This window comes from Rhinolophus hipposideros (assembly GCF_964194185.1).
Source record: "Rhinolophus hipposideros genome assembly, chromosome: 3".
NCBI lineage: Eukaryota > Metazoa > Chordata > Mammalia > Chiroptera > Rhinolophidae > Rhinolophus > Rhinolophus hipposideros.
The window spans coordinates 19,078,411-19,093,959 of NC_138049.1; the positions used below are offsets into that span (position 1 = coordinate 19,078,411).

At 36.6% G+C, this 15,549-nt stretch overlaps 1 protein-coding gene across 4 annotated transcripts in view; it reads right to left on the bottom strand.

Moving 5' to 3' along the window:
• The window catches only part of UTRN (utrophin), a 461,045-nt gene that overhangs the window by 67,597 nt on the left and 377,899 nt on the right, over window positions 1-15,549 (bottom strand). For all 4 annotated transcript variants that reach the window (XM_081037226.1, XM_081037224.1, XM_081037225.1 and 1 more), the window contains 2 exons: window positions 4,228-4,289; window positions 2,541-2,615 (listed from right to left, as the gene is read on the bottom strand). In XM_081037226.1, the coding sequence (XP_080893352.1) occupies window positions 2,541-2,615; window positions 4,228-4,289 (137 nt within the window). The remainder of the gene's footprint in view (window positions 1-2,540; window positions 2,616-4,227; window positions 4,290-15,549) is intronic.

Below are 15,549 nucleotides of genomic sequence, written 5' to 3' on the forward strand. Positions count from 1 at the left end.
GTAAGTAAGTCAATAAACAGAATATCACCATTATGACAAATGCCACGTAAGAACTGAATCTGTGAGACAGAATCTCAGAAGTGACCTACTTGAGAGTCAAGCCGCCAAGAAAGCCTCATTAAAGACAGGTGGCAGCTAAACTAGGACCTAAAGGAAGAGAACATACAAGCCAGGGCAAAAGGGTGAGCACAAAGAGCTAAGACAAAAGATCTTCAGGCAGGAGGGACAGAATACAGAGTGGGCCATCTCAGCTGTCCACTAGACCTGACCACAGGAATCTTGGTAAGCAGGAGAGTTGTGCCCATGCGTAATGTGCTCTCTCCAAATTGAAGTTCCTTGAGTGTGGGAACCAAGTCTCTTTATGTTACTTTATCTCCTGCACAGTCTGGGAGCCCAACAAATGAAAGAGCAACCACAGAAAAACAACTGTACCCTTCGCATTAGGACATTGTGTGGGTGGAGGTTTATACAAAATGAGAGACAACCCTTGACCTCATGCCATTCTCAATGGAGCAGGGGCAACGTCCTAACATTATCTATCACACAAAGGCACACACATGGCACTTATGTGAGAAACATTTGTTAGAGGCAGTCATAAAGTTTTGGCAAAACTGGCGGCAGGTGGGATTAGCTCATAAATGTTTCCAAAAGGAGTAAATTTTTAACAGTATTAGGGAGGAATAAAGGGTTCCAGACCATTGCAGAGGAAGGGTCCGGGAATTTCAAGTAAACAGAAAGGATGAGAGAGGAAGGAGCAGATTAATCATAAACAGGAGTGCTTGACAGGTGGCACAAAGGCCCCAGGCTAGAGAGCAGTGGGAAAAGTACAGACCAGGCGGCTCTAAAACCATCACCCCAAATATTTACAATCGAACACAACCCAGCACTTCCCTAAGTGTGCGTTACTGAATGTCAGTTAGTTTATAAGCGGAAGGCGGCATCACTCTTCTGCTTCTCTCAGGCCTGAAGAAATGAGCCTGAAGGAGGACGTTTTTTCTTTAGGACTCAAAAGAGTCAACAGAAGAAAACACCCAAAGTGTTAATCTGTTTACACACCGAGAAGTGTAGTGAAAACTGGGACCATGTTCTTAACGATACAAAGCAGTATTCTGTCAATGGAGATTCTGCGGCTGTCATTTGTCCTCATTTTATAGCTCATCAGGCCCGAGAAGACCTTCCAGATCTGTCATCTGGGCCCTGGACAGGCAGCTGAGCCTCTTTCAAAAGTGCTGTCACCATGTATGCAGTGAGCTCACTGACCATCCCTTTTGTGTGTTCCTAATTCACTTCCTATTTCCTTCTGGTTCAACATACAGATCACTAGCCAGAGTGTGCTGGCTTTATTTTTTTTGTCCTGGTAATGGTACAACACTTGCTGTAGTCACTACTACCTGCCAATTGTTTGAGACTCCACAGATGATGTGCATGAAGGTCACCTCATCCTTTCTTCTGTTGCTTCATCTGGAGGTGTTTGGCAGCCCTTTGTAGACTTTTCTTCCACTTACTCGTACCACTTAAGTTTTTCTTATTTTTAAAACCTTTGTATTGCTGTTATTTTCTCTGACTGATTCTACACTCTCTTTCCTCAACTCTGCTCATGTAACCAGCTTAAATTGTATTTCTAATTTCTACTGACTTTAAAGGAGCAGATTTTTAACTTTAATATATCATTTTCCTCAGGGTAATTTTCAAAGCTTCACTGAACTGCCTAGATATATAACAACTGACAAAAGGCAGCAAACAAGAATACTTAGAATTTACGCAAATTACCCTGTCTTAAAAGTATAAGCAAATGATGGTTTCCATATTAACTATCAGATAAGGTCTAAATGTTCTTTGAACAGACTCAATCATTAAAACTACAACCACAAATTGAATCTGGACAGCTTCAATCTATACTCCATTACAAGCATTCCTATTTCTACTTAAATTTCAGTTATTGTGGGAGGATAACCCTTTAGTAAAATGACTATCACAGAATATCACTCTGAACATACTCTCTGCAGGGAAAATTCATATTGATAATACCAAATGTTTTGAGACATTATTTAAATGAACAGAGCCTTTCATCTAATTTCCAAAGGTGCCAGTTCAAATTTGGATCAGGAATGTGATATTTTTAATGTTTATTCATTATACGATTGTATTGAATCAAACTGTTTTGAACCATATACTTCTAGACAGGTTAACAAAATACTAAAAACAGCAACGATCTCCTATATACTGTGATTCCTTGCCTTAATCCTCCTAAATTGTATAGAGATACAATTTTTGAAAAAGACTTTTATGCTACTGCTATATTTTGGTTAATTTTGTTCTCCATCTGAGACTGGCATATGTTCCTTTGTTTTACTACTGCACGCATGCTGATGGGGCGAGTAATAGAGCATTTACAGAAACACAGCCAACTCCTTTAGTGAGGTACACTAAAAATCAGATTAACTCTACAAACACATCGCCCTCTTCGTTGATCTCTGTCTTAAGAAAACCCCAAAGGCAATCCAAAGCCCAGAGTGGTTAACTTTGGTAGAATGACTCACAGCATAAAGCCTTCTGTAATCTTCGGATTTTGATGGCTGTACGGTAGGCAGAGAAACGGACATTGTTCAGGTCAGCTGAAATGGAAAAGGGAAGACATTCAAAAGCATGCCTAGTATTTAACTTACACTGAATGGCATGAATGTGTTTGTTTCTTTCAGATGATGGAAAAGTATGTGTATTCACATTAAAAAGTCTCTCCAAAAACCCAAGCTTTTATGTAAGAAAATAATGAAATGTTCATGAGCACGATGGTGAGATACATTCCAAAGCCATGTGACACAGAAAATTCCAAGAAAGGAAAAAGAGACATACCCAGCTTGTTAGCTTTCAATGGCTTAATAAATACCGAGGGTGCCAAAAATATGTATATATATTTTAAGAGATGTTACCTATGCTCAAGCAGTGTTCACCATAATCAGAAGTGTCTGGATACTGATGGTAACCACTTTGAGTAGCTCTTGTGATTACAGAAGTCAAATGTGACTTATATTCATCTTTCGTTATTGGTATATATTGAGTATTATAATTAACATAGCTTTTTCCTTTCTTAAAATGTGTATACATTGTTTTGGAACCCTCTGTAAATCGCACTGCAGACAGAGGTCCCTTCCTCTGTGCTGCCAAGAGGAACTCTCCTTCAGGGGCATTTTTCCCAAGGACAGTTTTTTGTCCACCAGGCTGTTCATCTCATTACTCAGAAAGCTAGTCTTATTTCTCTACTCCACCATGCTGATCTATTTGCTTCTTCTGCCCTTTTACAGATCTGGTTAAAATGATCCTATAGTCAATATTCAAATCTATGGAAATAATAGATATTGCAATTTCTTTCTCTGTCCTTAAAAACCAGAGTATCAGTACTAGTGACGAGCAGAGTAGAAGAAAAGTCAAAAATCAGCAAAATATGCCGTCTCCTTTTGCAAACTAAACTAACCAGGGGCTTTTCTGTCACTTGTTACACCTTTGAAGCTGCCCTCACCAGCCCAAATGAAAGCTCACTCAGAAAACTGATATATAACAAGATGAAAAGGGATGCTTCCCACTTGTTGAAATGGGAGTGGGCATAGGTGCTGCTCTCCCTCTGCAGTAGCACCTTTGCCTCCCATGAAGAAAAATGCTTTCAAAACGACTGGATCAACCTGAAAAGAGCAGGCTAAATCATGAGTTCAAATTCACATTTTACTAGAAACCTCCAAGATCAGAATTCTCTCATCTCATGTGTTTTCTTGCATGTTTATATGAAAATGAACTTAGCTTTTCATTACCCCTTAAACAAAATGAAATTAAGCTAGGGAATTCAGTAAGATTTACTAAATAAAAAGTGAGCTAAAAGCAAATTTAAAGCAGCAGATTTGAGGTAGCTGTATTGTAATTGTTTTTGTTTTCACACAAAGCAGAAGATTCAGATGACTCAGTATGAGGGAGTTAAAACTTCCAATTGCATTCCTCCTTTAAAAATCATGCTTTTTTGGCCCATGCTATTTCAAACCTTACATTCTCTTAAGAAGAAAAGTAAAACCTACTTACTTCATTGCCCTTAGAAATTCAACTGCTTTTATGTATCACTGATCTGATCCTTTAAACATAACATACCATGTAAAAAAAAGCTAGTGATTAGTTTCCATTTAAGAATGTACAAGTTTCAGTTGTTTAAGTTAATTCATCACTATTAAATAGAACAACACTCACCAAGGGATTGAAAGAGTTCAGTCATTTTAGGATGATCCCAACAGGTTGTCTGTGTTTGATGGCTGAAAAAAAAAAAAAAGCAATAAACCTAAATAAAAGAACATATAGAATAACATATGTCACACAGAAAATACACAACTAGAATTTTCATTCAAATTTTTAAAATACATTCAAAATTATCCCAGTGATGGATTACTCAGAAACCTGGTGCCCAATTATTACTTAATCGTTGAAGCAACAATACATTTTTATTTGAGCAATTATATTGTGAAATGTAGATGAAAAATTTGAAAAGAATTCTGACAACTAAAAATTAAAACTGAGAGCTAAAGTTGACTGTCATTGACCTTGGGTTCCAGAATAATTGTACTTGTGTTAGGCAGATGTAGATTCTCATTCAGAATAAATCTTCTGAAGCAGACATGTTGTGAAAAGTCCCTCAACTTTAGAAGTCCTAATCAAATTTCCAAAGAATAGAGAAACGAACAGTTTAACTCTGAATAACAGCTCCATCTCACAATCTACTGGGCTTCTGTCTTCAACCTTGAGTCTCCTCTTCCTTAATATAAATTTTCCCTTTCACCTCTATGGGGACACACTGAGAACTCCAGAGTTGGGATAAAGATAATTTTAAGTTGAAGACACATGAGATGCAACAGATGCAGAAAGAAGCCTTCTCAGAGTTTCCTTTATCTGACTAAAAACAGCACCAAGTTCTGGGAAATGAGGCTGCCATAAATCCCCTCTCCTAGAGGGAGTTTCATGGTCATGAATAAAACAGACAAACCACTCACACCTGCATAAACAAACATTATCATAAACTTTCTTATCTCATGCTTGTTCTCCTAAAAAACAAAGCAGGAAAAAAAAAGTCTTTTCTAAAGAAACATAGGTTTTTCTCCTAGAAGCCTTTTCTCCCCAATCCCCTAATCCTACTAAATTAGGTACATAAACTCCAAATTTTAACCTCCCCTTTGAGTTTCTCATCACTGAGCTGCTCCTACGTGTACCAGTGAGGCACACATAAATTAACTCTTTCTTTTCTCTTGCTAATCTGTCTTTTGTTAGTTTAATTCACAGCCTCCCAGAAATCGAACCTAAGAAGGTAGAGTAAAAGTTGTTTTCTTCCCTGACACTCCCTCCATAGGTATCTAGATAGATTCCCTATTCCCCTTAGGTATGGATCTCTCTCTTGCCATTTTGATTTCACATTCCTCCGTCAATTAACCAGTACTGGTTTTTATTTTATTTTATTTATTTATTTATTTATTTATTTATTTAGTTAGTTAGTTAGTTAGTTTATTGGGGTGACAATTGTTAGTAAAATTACATAGATTTCAGGTGTACAATTCTGTATTACATCATCTATAAAACCCATTGGGTGTTCACCACCCAGTGTCAGTTCTCCTTCCATCATCATATATTTGATCCCTTTACCGTCGTCTCCCACCCCCACCCCCCTTACCCTCTGGTAACCACTAAACTATTGTCTGTGTCTATGAGTTTTTGTTTTTCATTTGTTTGTCTTGTTCTTTTGTTGTTTTTGGTTTATATACCATGGTTGTTTTTTTTATATAGATATTGAACACTGTTTTTTCATGATCCTTATTTTTCATTTTAAAAGAAAAGTTTATATTTTCTCTTTTCCATAAATTCCAAAACTAAGTCAGTCTTTTGAGAATAAGACGAAGCTAAAACAGATCAATGTAATGCTTAAATTTGGGTCCTTCATTTTTTGTGTGTGTGTGTGTTTGTGCATGCATGTGTGTGTGTGTTGAACAGCTCTTAACTTCAATGGGTCAATAGCCTTATATTTAAAAATAGTTCACTGTCGCTTATCTAGGTCAGAATAGAGTCATAACATTTTATAGTACTCAAAAGACTTCTTGGTTGACCCTCAGTTCTTATAAAAGTGTTTAGTAAGCTAAGTGAAATGGGACAGTACACTAGAGTGATATTAAAATATCCATACAATCAAATTTGAGAGAAATTATATTTTTAAACTTATGTAATATATCAAGAAGTGGGGCACGTCACTGGAAAAAAGGAAAAAGGATATCACTGTTATGTATACACAGGTAAGAGAACCCCAAAATAACTCATGATTTGCTTTGAAAAATATTTAAAGCTTAGCTTTGAAATTAGGTATGTAAAATATCCTGGCAATGTTAAAATCTCAAACAAAACAACATACCTACTATGTGAAGATCTGTCTTGGGAAGGGCTGGAAAATTGTCTGGCCTCCTTTCCTGGTTCTTGACAACAATGCAGAGGCAAATAATTCAACTTCATACTCTGCTACTGAAGACCAAAAAACCCATTCTACCCTTTTACTATCTAAATTGCTCCAAAGACCATGGAGCAAATACTAAAGTTGTTTGACCTATCATTCTGACTACTGGTCATGTGGCCCAGAGCTTGGTAGAAATTCAGAATCTTGGACTCCTACTCCTCCCGAATCAGAACCTTCATCTTAACAAAATCCCAGGTAACTCATCTGCACATTCAAGTGGGAGAAGCACTGACGTAAAAAGCTTCTAATGAATGACTGAAAGTAAAAAACAAATAAATAAATAAAAAAGGTACCTCCAAATTTCTCTAATAAAACAACTACCTTCATACCATCAATAAGAATTAAAGAACAATTGGCTGGAAATAGAGTGTAATTCAAATAATGTCATCACAGGTTCCCAGTCTTAGACAGCCTACCAGTATTCACTCGATTTCCTATCTCCTCTATTGAGTAATTTCAATCCCCATGGTAGTAGTACTGTCTGGAGAGAGACATCCTATCCTGAAGGACCAAACCAAGGCTCAAGAACAGAACTAAAGCTATGATTAATGCAGAGCCAAATTTTATACTTACACAAGAAATATAAGTCCATTTTCCCCAGAGTCCCAAGTATGGTGTTTTGGCAAACAACCCCTATGGAAACGTGAGGTAAAAATACCTCTATGCAATCAGGCAGTGGCCTGAGAATTCAGTGAGAACACCTCTTGCTAAAATAGCTCTTTTTTTCTTTTTGTTTGGAACTGATCTGATTTTTTATTTTTCCAATACAATAGTTTTGGAGTAATAGTTTATTTTTTTCTTTCAATCTTTCCTTGATTACTAAAAAAGTTGAGAGTAATTTTGACTATATGGATTTAATTTTTGGTGGAATATCTGTTTAAAGGTTTCACATAAGTAGTTTGTCTTTACATTATTAATTTGTAGTTCTTCATTTATGCTAGAAACTAGATTTTTATCAATTATATGTTTCAAATTATACCTCCTACAGTATATGCCTTTTCATCACTCTCTTTATAGAATTTTTTTGAATTATAGTTTATTGGGGTAACAATTGTTAGTAAAGTTACGTAGATTTCAGGTGTGCAATTCTGTAATATATCATGTATATATATCACATTGTGTGTTCACTACCCAGAGTCAGTTCTCTTTCCATCACCATATGTTTGAAAATAGCTCTTTTTAGTGAAACCACTAGTAGAAACTGAGGGAACACACACATTTGGCAAACAGATGGAGGGAGGAAAACTGGCATCCCCTTTTGTGAATTCACTACCAGTTGATTCATTAGGCAGAACCGCCAATGCTGAAAATAAACACAGCCTCTGGTTACAAATGTGTAACCGCAGTTTACCAAACAACAGTTGAAAAAAAAGAAAAAAAGTAGTAGATGCAGTTGGCTGTTGGATTTTCTTTCTTTTTCTTTTTTTTAAGTGTGTGTGTGTGGCGGGGTCGGGGGGGGGGGGCAGTTTAAGGCAAAATCTACAATCCACCCAAAGGCTCAAAGTATTTGAACAGCTGCAGACAGATTGCTCAGCTCATCCAGCCAAAATGCCGCCAGTCCTCCCTGAGTGGGCAACCAAAACAGGAGAAAAGTAGCATTCCCGCTCCCTTCCCTCTTCCCCCAACAATAACAACAGTTTGGGTTCTGGTCAATCTCAAATGTGAAAGAGGAGTGGGACTTAATATTTTATAGCTTGATAAACTATAAAATAAAACTGCCATTTTGTTAGAAAAATCCTCTTTTTAAGAGGGAACAAACACAGAAATCTGTCCAAGAAGAAAACAGATAATTAAAAATCTAACAAAGCAGCAATTAACAGTTAAATCCAAAATCATATCAAGCAAACAATAGTGAGAATCTGTGACATATAACTCGTGTGCCCAACTTTTGCTTGCACAGGGAATATTGTAAAAAATTTACAATTCACAAAAAATTAGTGGGTGTCCTGTAAAGTTTAAATTGTCTTTAAGAATTTTAAACTCATCATACTGAAGAAAATGATAGTAATGAAAACATTTGTGCATAGAAATGCAAATTGTGTCCACTGGAATGCAATTGATTATTGTCCAGTGGATATTGACCATTTTGTCAGCTCTGCGTCTATGGGTTGATTCATTTTAGCACCCCTTATTTGACTATAAAGATGCAGTAATTAGTATTCTTAGAACCTGTTTTAACTTCTCACCCATTCCCTTATTAATTAGTGGGTTAAATAAAATCTTTGACGCATGTTCTTTTTATATGAGTCAAGGTTTTACCTATTCTTTATTTTATTTATTTTATTTTTATTTTTTGAGATAGAATTGACACAAAAAACTATGTGAGTGTAAGGTGTTGATCTGATATATTTATATACTGCAATATGATTACCATTGTAGCATAGCTACCATGTTTCCCCGAAAATAAGACCTAGCCGGACAAACATCTCTAATGCATTTTTTGGAGCAAAAATTAATATAAGACCCATTCTTGTTTTAATATAAGACCCAGTCTTATATAATATAATGTAAGATCTGATCTTATATTAATTTTTGCTCCAAAAGATGCATTGGAGCTGATGGTCCGGCTAGGTCTTATTTTCGGGGAAACAGGCAACACCTCTACCACGTCACATAATTATCATTCTTTTTTTGTGCTGAGACCATTTAAGATCTAGTTTCTCAACAACTTTGAAGTATATAATACAGTATTGTTAACTATTCTCATGCTGTGCATTATATCTTCACTACCTACTTTTTGAAATTATCTTTCAACACCTGGGACAGTCCTGCTTTCCACCTGCTGTACCATATAATTATTAAAAGTGTCCCTTTACTCTTAAGTGTCCCAGTTGGGATAATGTATGGTCCCTACATTAAGTGGACTTAAAATGAACCAATAAGGCTAATAAGTAGTATATCCTCATACTTATTATGATTCACAATATATTCTGATAAATCAACAAAGTAAAACACAAGAGTATATGCCAATGAATAGAACACAAAAATGTTGTGTTATGAAACTGCCCAATAAATGAGACAATAAATCAATAGGAAAATGCATGTAATTTTGACAGATTGATAAGATAGTGATTTCCAGGCAAAAGACTGCTCTAGGGAAGATACTTTTAAACCTATTTCTTCTCATTAGAGTGGTCTTTTTTTTTCCATGAAAATTTAACAGATGATGAGAAGGCATCCCGCTTGTCCCAAAACTGACACTTAGCTAAACACACTTATTTCTTACTTATCTATCCAAATGTATGTTTGAAACTGGATTTTATGAGTTTTGCCATTTATCATTCCATTCCAATTGCAATTATAAAGGCATATAATAGAAAAAAATTAAAGATGAGTTAATTAAAAATGCATATGTGGGGAAAAGAACTATCCACATTGTTTTGGGATGAGACAATAACAGAAAAAAAGTTTCTTCCTTACTATGCAGAGTGAAAGATAACACACGCTTGGCTGGTCACGATGTATACTATTAATTATAGAAATAGCCTATCATTTCAGTGCTCCATTTGTATCAGTACTCTTCTAAACTTTTTCGATGTGTAAACTAAATCTGCGTGACCATTCTATGAGTTAAGTGCCATTATCCCCATTTTTTTTATCCCCATTTTTCAGATGAAGGGAACCAGGCAGAGGGCATTTAGATATTTTGCTCAAGGTCACATAATTCGTAAACAGCAGAAATTAGATTTGAACCCAGATGGTCTGATCATAAAACTGAGTTCATAACATGAAAGTATACTTGCATAATTGAGGTTTTAAAGTACTTCTGATGCATCTCTCTACCTAATTTGAGTCCATGGTCCATCATTATAATCATCACAAACAACTTCATCTCCCTCGTTTCTCTCTCACTCCTTACAAAACTCAAGCGTGGATCAGCTCAATTACTTATCCTCTCTGGACCTGATCAGCTGCATGAATACAGCGGGAGAAAAATCACTCAACAGACTGACTGATTTTACTCTAAATATCTGACTTCAACATTCACATGTCCAACTGCTGGCAACTGCACTACATTGCCTACTAAACTTGCTTTCCTGGTCCCCAAGACAACAATTTACTGCTGCCTTCTCTTTCCCCAAAGAAAGAGAACTTGATCTCTCAGTTAACTGAAAATCTAAAAACCACCCCATTAGAATTCCTTCATCTTCCCACCACCAAATAAATAAACTTCTCTCCATCTGCCGGATAGTGTTCTCTCTCCTTTAACTGAGGAATTTTCTGCCTTGCAATCAAAGGACATTTCTTTCCAAAGATTTCTAGAAAACTCATATGCTGTATTATCAACCCCTATCTCAATAAGATCAGAATATAAACAAAGATCTACAATCCTGAAACACATATACACCCCTACCTGGAATCTCCATTTCCTACTACCAATCACCCTTTTCCTCTTCTTCATAAAATTCTCAAATCAGTGGTGCACATCTTCATAACCCATTCACAACTCAGCTCACTTCTATTTGCTTTTGTCACTTTATTCTTCCACCCAAATTAGTCCTATCAAAATTATCAATGAAATTCATGTTGCTAAAGGAATGGCTGCTTCTCTGTCTTCCTCTCACTAGACCTTTCCTCAGGTTGGGGAAAATTAAGGAAGAGACAATAAACTTCTTAAGTAAACTCTATATTACAACAGAAGCTGAGAGGTGCTGTGCAAAACAATACCACCTCCAGGAAATGAAGTTGACAATGCAGGCTCTGCTAACACGGTCTTCACATATGCTTATAAAAGTTATATATAGCAATCAAGCAGGAACTCCCAAATAACCAAATTTGCATTCAGATGACTAAACTATAAAAAGCGAAAACAAATTTTGGCAATCTGATGTGACACAATTTATCAGAGTAATATCTTCTTAAAGATCTAAGAGGTGATAGTCTCATTTTGAAATTCATAATCCCCTCAATTTTGTTTCACCAGAGACCAGAATATATGAAGAATATGGAGTGCTTCCATCAGTAATGTTGATTCTTACTGTGTGTGTGTGTGTGTGTGTGTGTGTGTGTGTTGGGGGCCCTTAGGAAAGGCCTGGGGGCTGTAGATAAGGGAGCTCCCTGGAGGAAAACTTACATGTCCCTCAGGTTATATGTAACTTCATGAACCTTCACAAATACTTTTCACCATCTTCCATGCTTTTAAAGCCCAGAAACCCATGGTTATACTTCTGAAAACATATGAATAAGTCTATGGGACAACGTAAAGGTTGAATGCCAACATTTCAAGAAAAAAAATCTTTCTGTTCAAAATCCAAATAAGATATATGATTCTACTTGATAATAGATACTGTAAAAGCACACACTCCTTTAAAAATTCCATTAGCTTATCATAGGAACGAGACACAGGCAGGAAGATAACACTGTAAACAATAGACAACTCCAAATCTGTTGGATTTGACTATAAAATGCACTTAAAGTAATTTCACACTCAGGAGTAAAGACACAGCATGTAAAGGGCTATACAGAAACAGAGGTTACAGCATACCCCCAAATACAAATGTCAATATTCCATGCATGGTTGATAGAACATTTGTTATAAAACAGTAAGACAAGACTTGTTTATGTTTGTTTTTCAGTAAAGTGGTAGAATCAATGACCAAAATGGATGTGCCTAGGTGTGAGTGAAGGGATAGGTGATACTTGTTTTGGGGGAAGATGGTCTGGAAGAATAAACATGTATATACACATGTATATACACATTCATTAAACCCAGAGGAGCCGCTAATCTTGTAATATCTCTACTTGGGCCCAGAATTCAAAGGGAGTCCCCCACCCCTACCCAACTCTACCTCATGTCTCTCTGAGTTCTGAAATTCAGGAGAATCAGACCATCAGTTAACACTCCTGCAGGTCGTCTATTGTTGCATGGCCCTGGGAGCCGTGTGTGTGGGTGTGTACCCCACGATTATGTTCTCACCAGAGTACAATTTATCATTGTATCCTTTTATAATTGTTTTTTGAAAGCTAATTTATATCATTTCATTTTTTTTTAATTTCATGACTTTATCTCTTTCATGTATTTTAGAGGAGAAAATATCATTTCTTTCTATACGGTTATTTTGAATCTTTTACTGTATCATTTCACTTTATAATCAGTACAGAAAAAGACATTCTAGTTATTTCATGTATTTTATCATTATTACTTCTGTAATTTTGCTAATTTTAAAAATATACTCTTTACAAATTAACGTACAGATATCTTTTCTCCTCTCTTACTTGCCCCACGGGGATCCTTCGGGTGACTTATGGTAGACCTTCATTAATTGCGTCTCTGACCCTAAAAGTCAAACTGTACATTAAAGCTAATGTTCTTATTATAACACATGGAGCTGAGTCATCTAGAAGATTCCATGCCCAAACTCCAGTTCACAGTAATAAGAACTCTGGCCCCAGCAATGTAAAGATGAATGTCAGGAAAGGTGACATCTTCCTATGTCCTGAACCATTCCATATCTTTCTAAGACAATGTCCACTCCACCTAAATTATCTCAACAAACCATGACACTGGTAAATACACTAGAAGTTGCCCAGTTATGGTTTCTCCAAATTCTGGCTGCTGCAGGGCAGGCTGTCTGAAGCTTAGTTTTCTAGTTAGCCAAGGTATGGCTCATTTGTCTGAAGCTGCCTCCAAGCCCTGGGGGTTTAGTGATCCCAAAGTGCTTACATTCTTTCATAAAGCAATTTCGTTCTTACACCCTCATCAGCCCACTGAGTTTTAAAAATTTATTTTCAATAAAGATAGAGGCACAGACCATTTCTTGGAAAAACAGACTCTTTAGTACATTCTTTTATGCTTCTATTTCATTTATTTCTTTATCAGTTAAACCAAAACACAAGGTCCACTTCAGGAAAAAAAGACTGAAAGTATGTCCCAAGATCTCCAGTTAAAAACCCGGAACTGAAAGAATGCCATTCCTCATCTCGATTAAGGAAGAAAAGAGAGAAGACTGCCGTAGGAAGTCTTTCGGAGAGAACTAGGTTTATCTTTCATTGTTAATTATATCTTTTTTATGGATTTAGTTTTTTTCTGGGATGAGTTATCTGTAACCTTTAAAAATAAAATGCTTTATGTTCAGTTCTTTTTTGTTATTGCTCTAGCTATTCCTTTGTTAGCTTTGACTTTCTTGTTATTTGGATATCCCACTACTGCCACTCCTCTCTGCTCTTATTTAGGAAAGGAATATTTCCCCTGCATCACCTAAGTAGGGTCCATGATTCCTCTAAGCATTCATTCTCTCCGTTAGACTGTACATATACCCAGACAAGTATATGCAGTTCGTGCAAATGAACAACATGACCAATATAAAGAACAGCGATGTGTTCTCCAAGATTTTATTTACAAATGTAAACTTAATTTTTTTTTCAACAACTGATGGATTAGGTATGGATAGGGTGCCCTGGGGAGGCGAAAAGGGGGTCGAAAAGAGCTCCACTGCAGGGTTATCCATATGGACACAAGAATAGAAGAAGAAACTATAAAGGAGATGTAATAAATTGAGGAAAATCTTGACTTAGGCCTGCTCATCAGGGCAGTTAGAATAAGGCAGACAATGCGCGACAGTGGTTTTTGTAGATACAGATTAGTTCATTCCAGTTAATACATTTGTAATACTGAGCAATGTCAGTTTTAGAGAATATAATATGTATTATCTGTATAATCAGAGATTACTAAAGTGTTCATGTTAAAGCTGTGTGTGGGATTACATTTAGGATTCTATGAAGAGCTAAGGTTTGCACTTTAGATTCTAGTGGGGAAAACAGCTATAGAAGTCTTAGGACGTGAGCGTGGAGCCTGTCACGACAGCGGAATAATCATTTGTACCAAGACAAAGGCTTACCGAAAAGTCACGTACTGGGCATTAGAGAAGACACTGTAGGGGAAGAAAGGCACACCTATTTCTTAACTACACCTTACTAAATGCCATGAAACAGTATGGCTTACCAATGGGCTGGACATGTGTTCAATCATTTACGCTAAAAGTCCCATGGAACCTATCAGCCAGCTTCGGTGACAGAATGATAGAAATCTCCTGACCCTCTGAATGAGGAGAGGGAATGGAAGGCCATAGTTTGTTTCCCCAACTCAGAGCTGTCAACATCTGTCTGGCAGGACTGTAGAGAATGACACCTTCCTATCTCTAGAAAAGTATTTGTCCATTACCAGACCATAGTGTAAAATTGCCTTAAACATATGTTAGCCTACAGAACTCCCCTTGAGAAAGCCTACAGGAAAGGTAGTGTGGATACTGGAGAAAGCATGGGCCTTATCCTTGGACATCTCTGTGCACAATGCTAGCACACAGTAGGTACATAATAAATGATAACCAGTTTATGATACAGAAAAAAGGAAGTTGGCTCATACTTTCTCCACCGGATCGCTCATTCCTAACTGTAATCCTTCATCTTACCCAAATTTGCCATGTGACTAAAAATTTCTATTCTCTGCCTCAATCATACTGGGAACAGGAGGCAGCAGGGCATAGTGGTCAAGAATTCAGGAGTTGGAGTCAGTTGCTGGATGTGAACACTTCCTGACTCTTCCATTTACTGTCCCTGTGAGCTCAAGCAGACTAAGTATGTACTTATTATCTAAGTCTGGTCTGTAAATGGGGTAAGGACAGTACCTGCACCTCACTGGGCTACTGTGAGAATTAAAAGATATCATCCATGCACAGCGTTAGTGCAGTGGCTGGCAAATGAACATTCCAAAAATAATTGATTACAGTGTTCATTATTATTACCCTCTATAACTCTTTTTTATTTATTATCATTATTATTCATATTTCTGAAACAAAATGAGAAGCAATGAATTTTACATGATTAATGTGATACATTAGGAAAGTTCAACCCGAAGCTTTTATTCATCATTCTCTTTATATATGAAACTCCCTGCATGTTAACTTTTAGTTGAGGAAATGAACAACTTTGTAAAACACAAACATAGGACTGAAAATTCACAAAGAAAGATCTAGCTTTTTTGTAAGATTTTTGTATATTGTGAAGGCAACAAGAGGCATTTCAGATTTTCT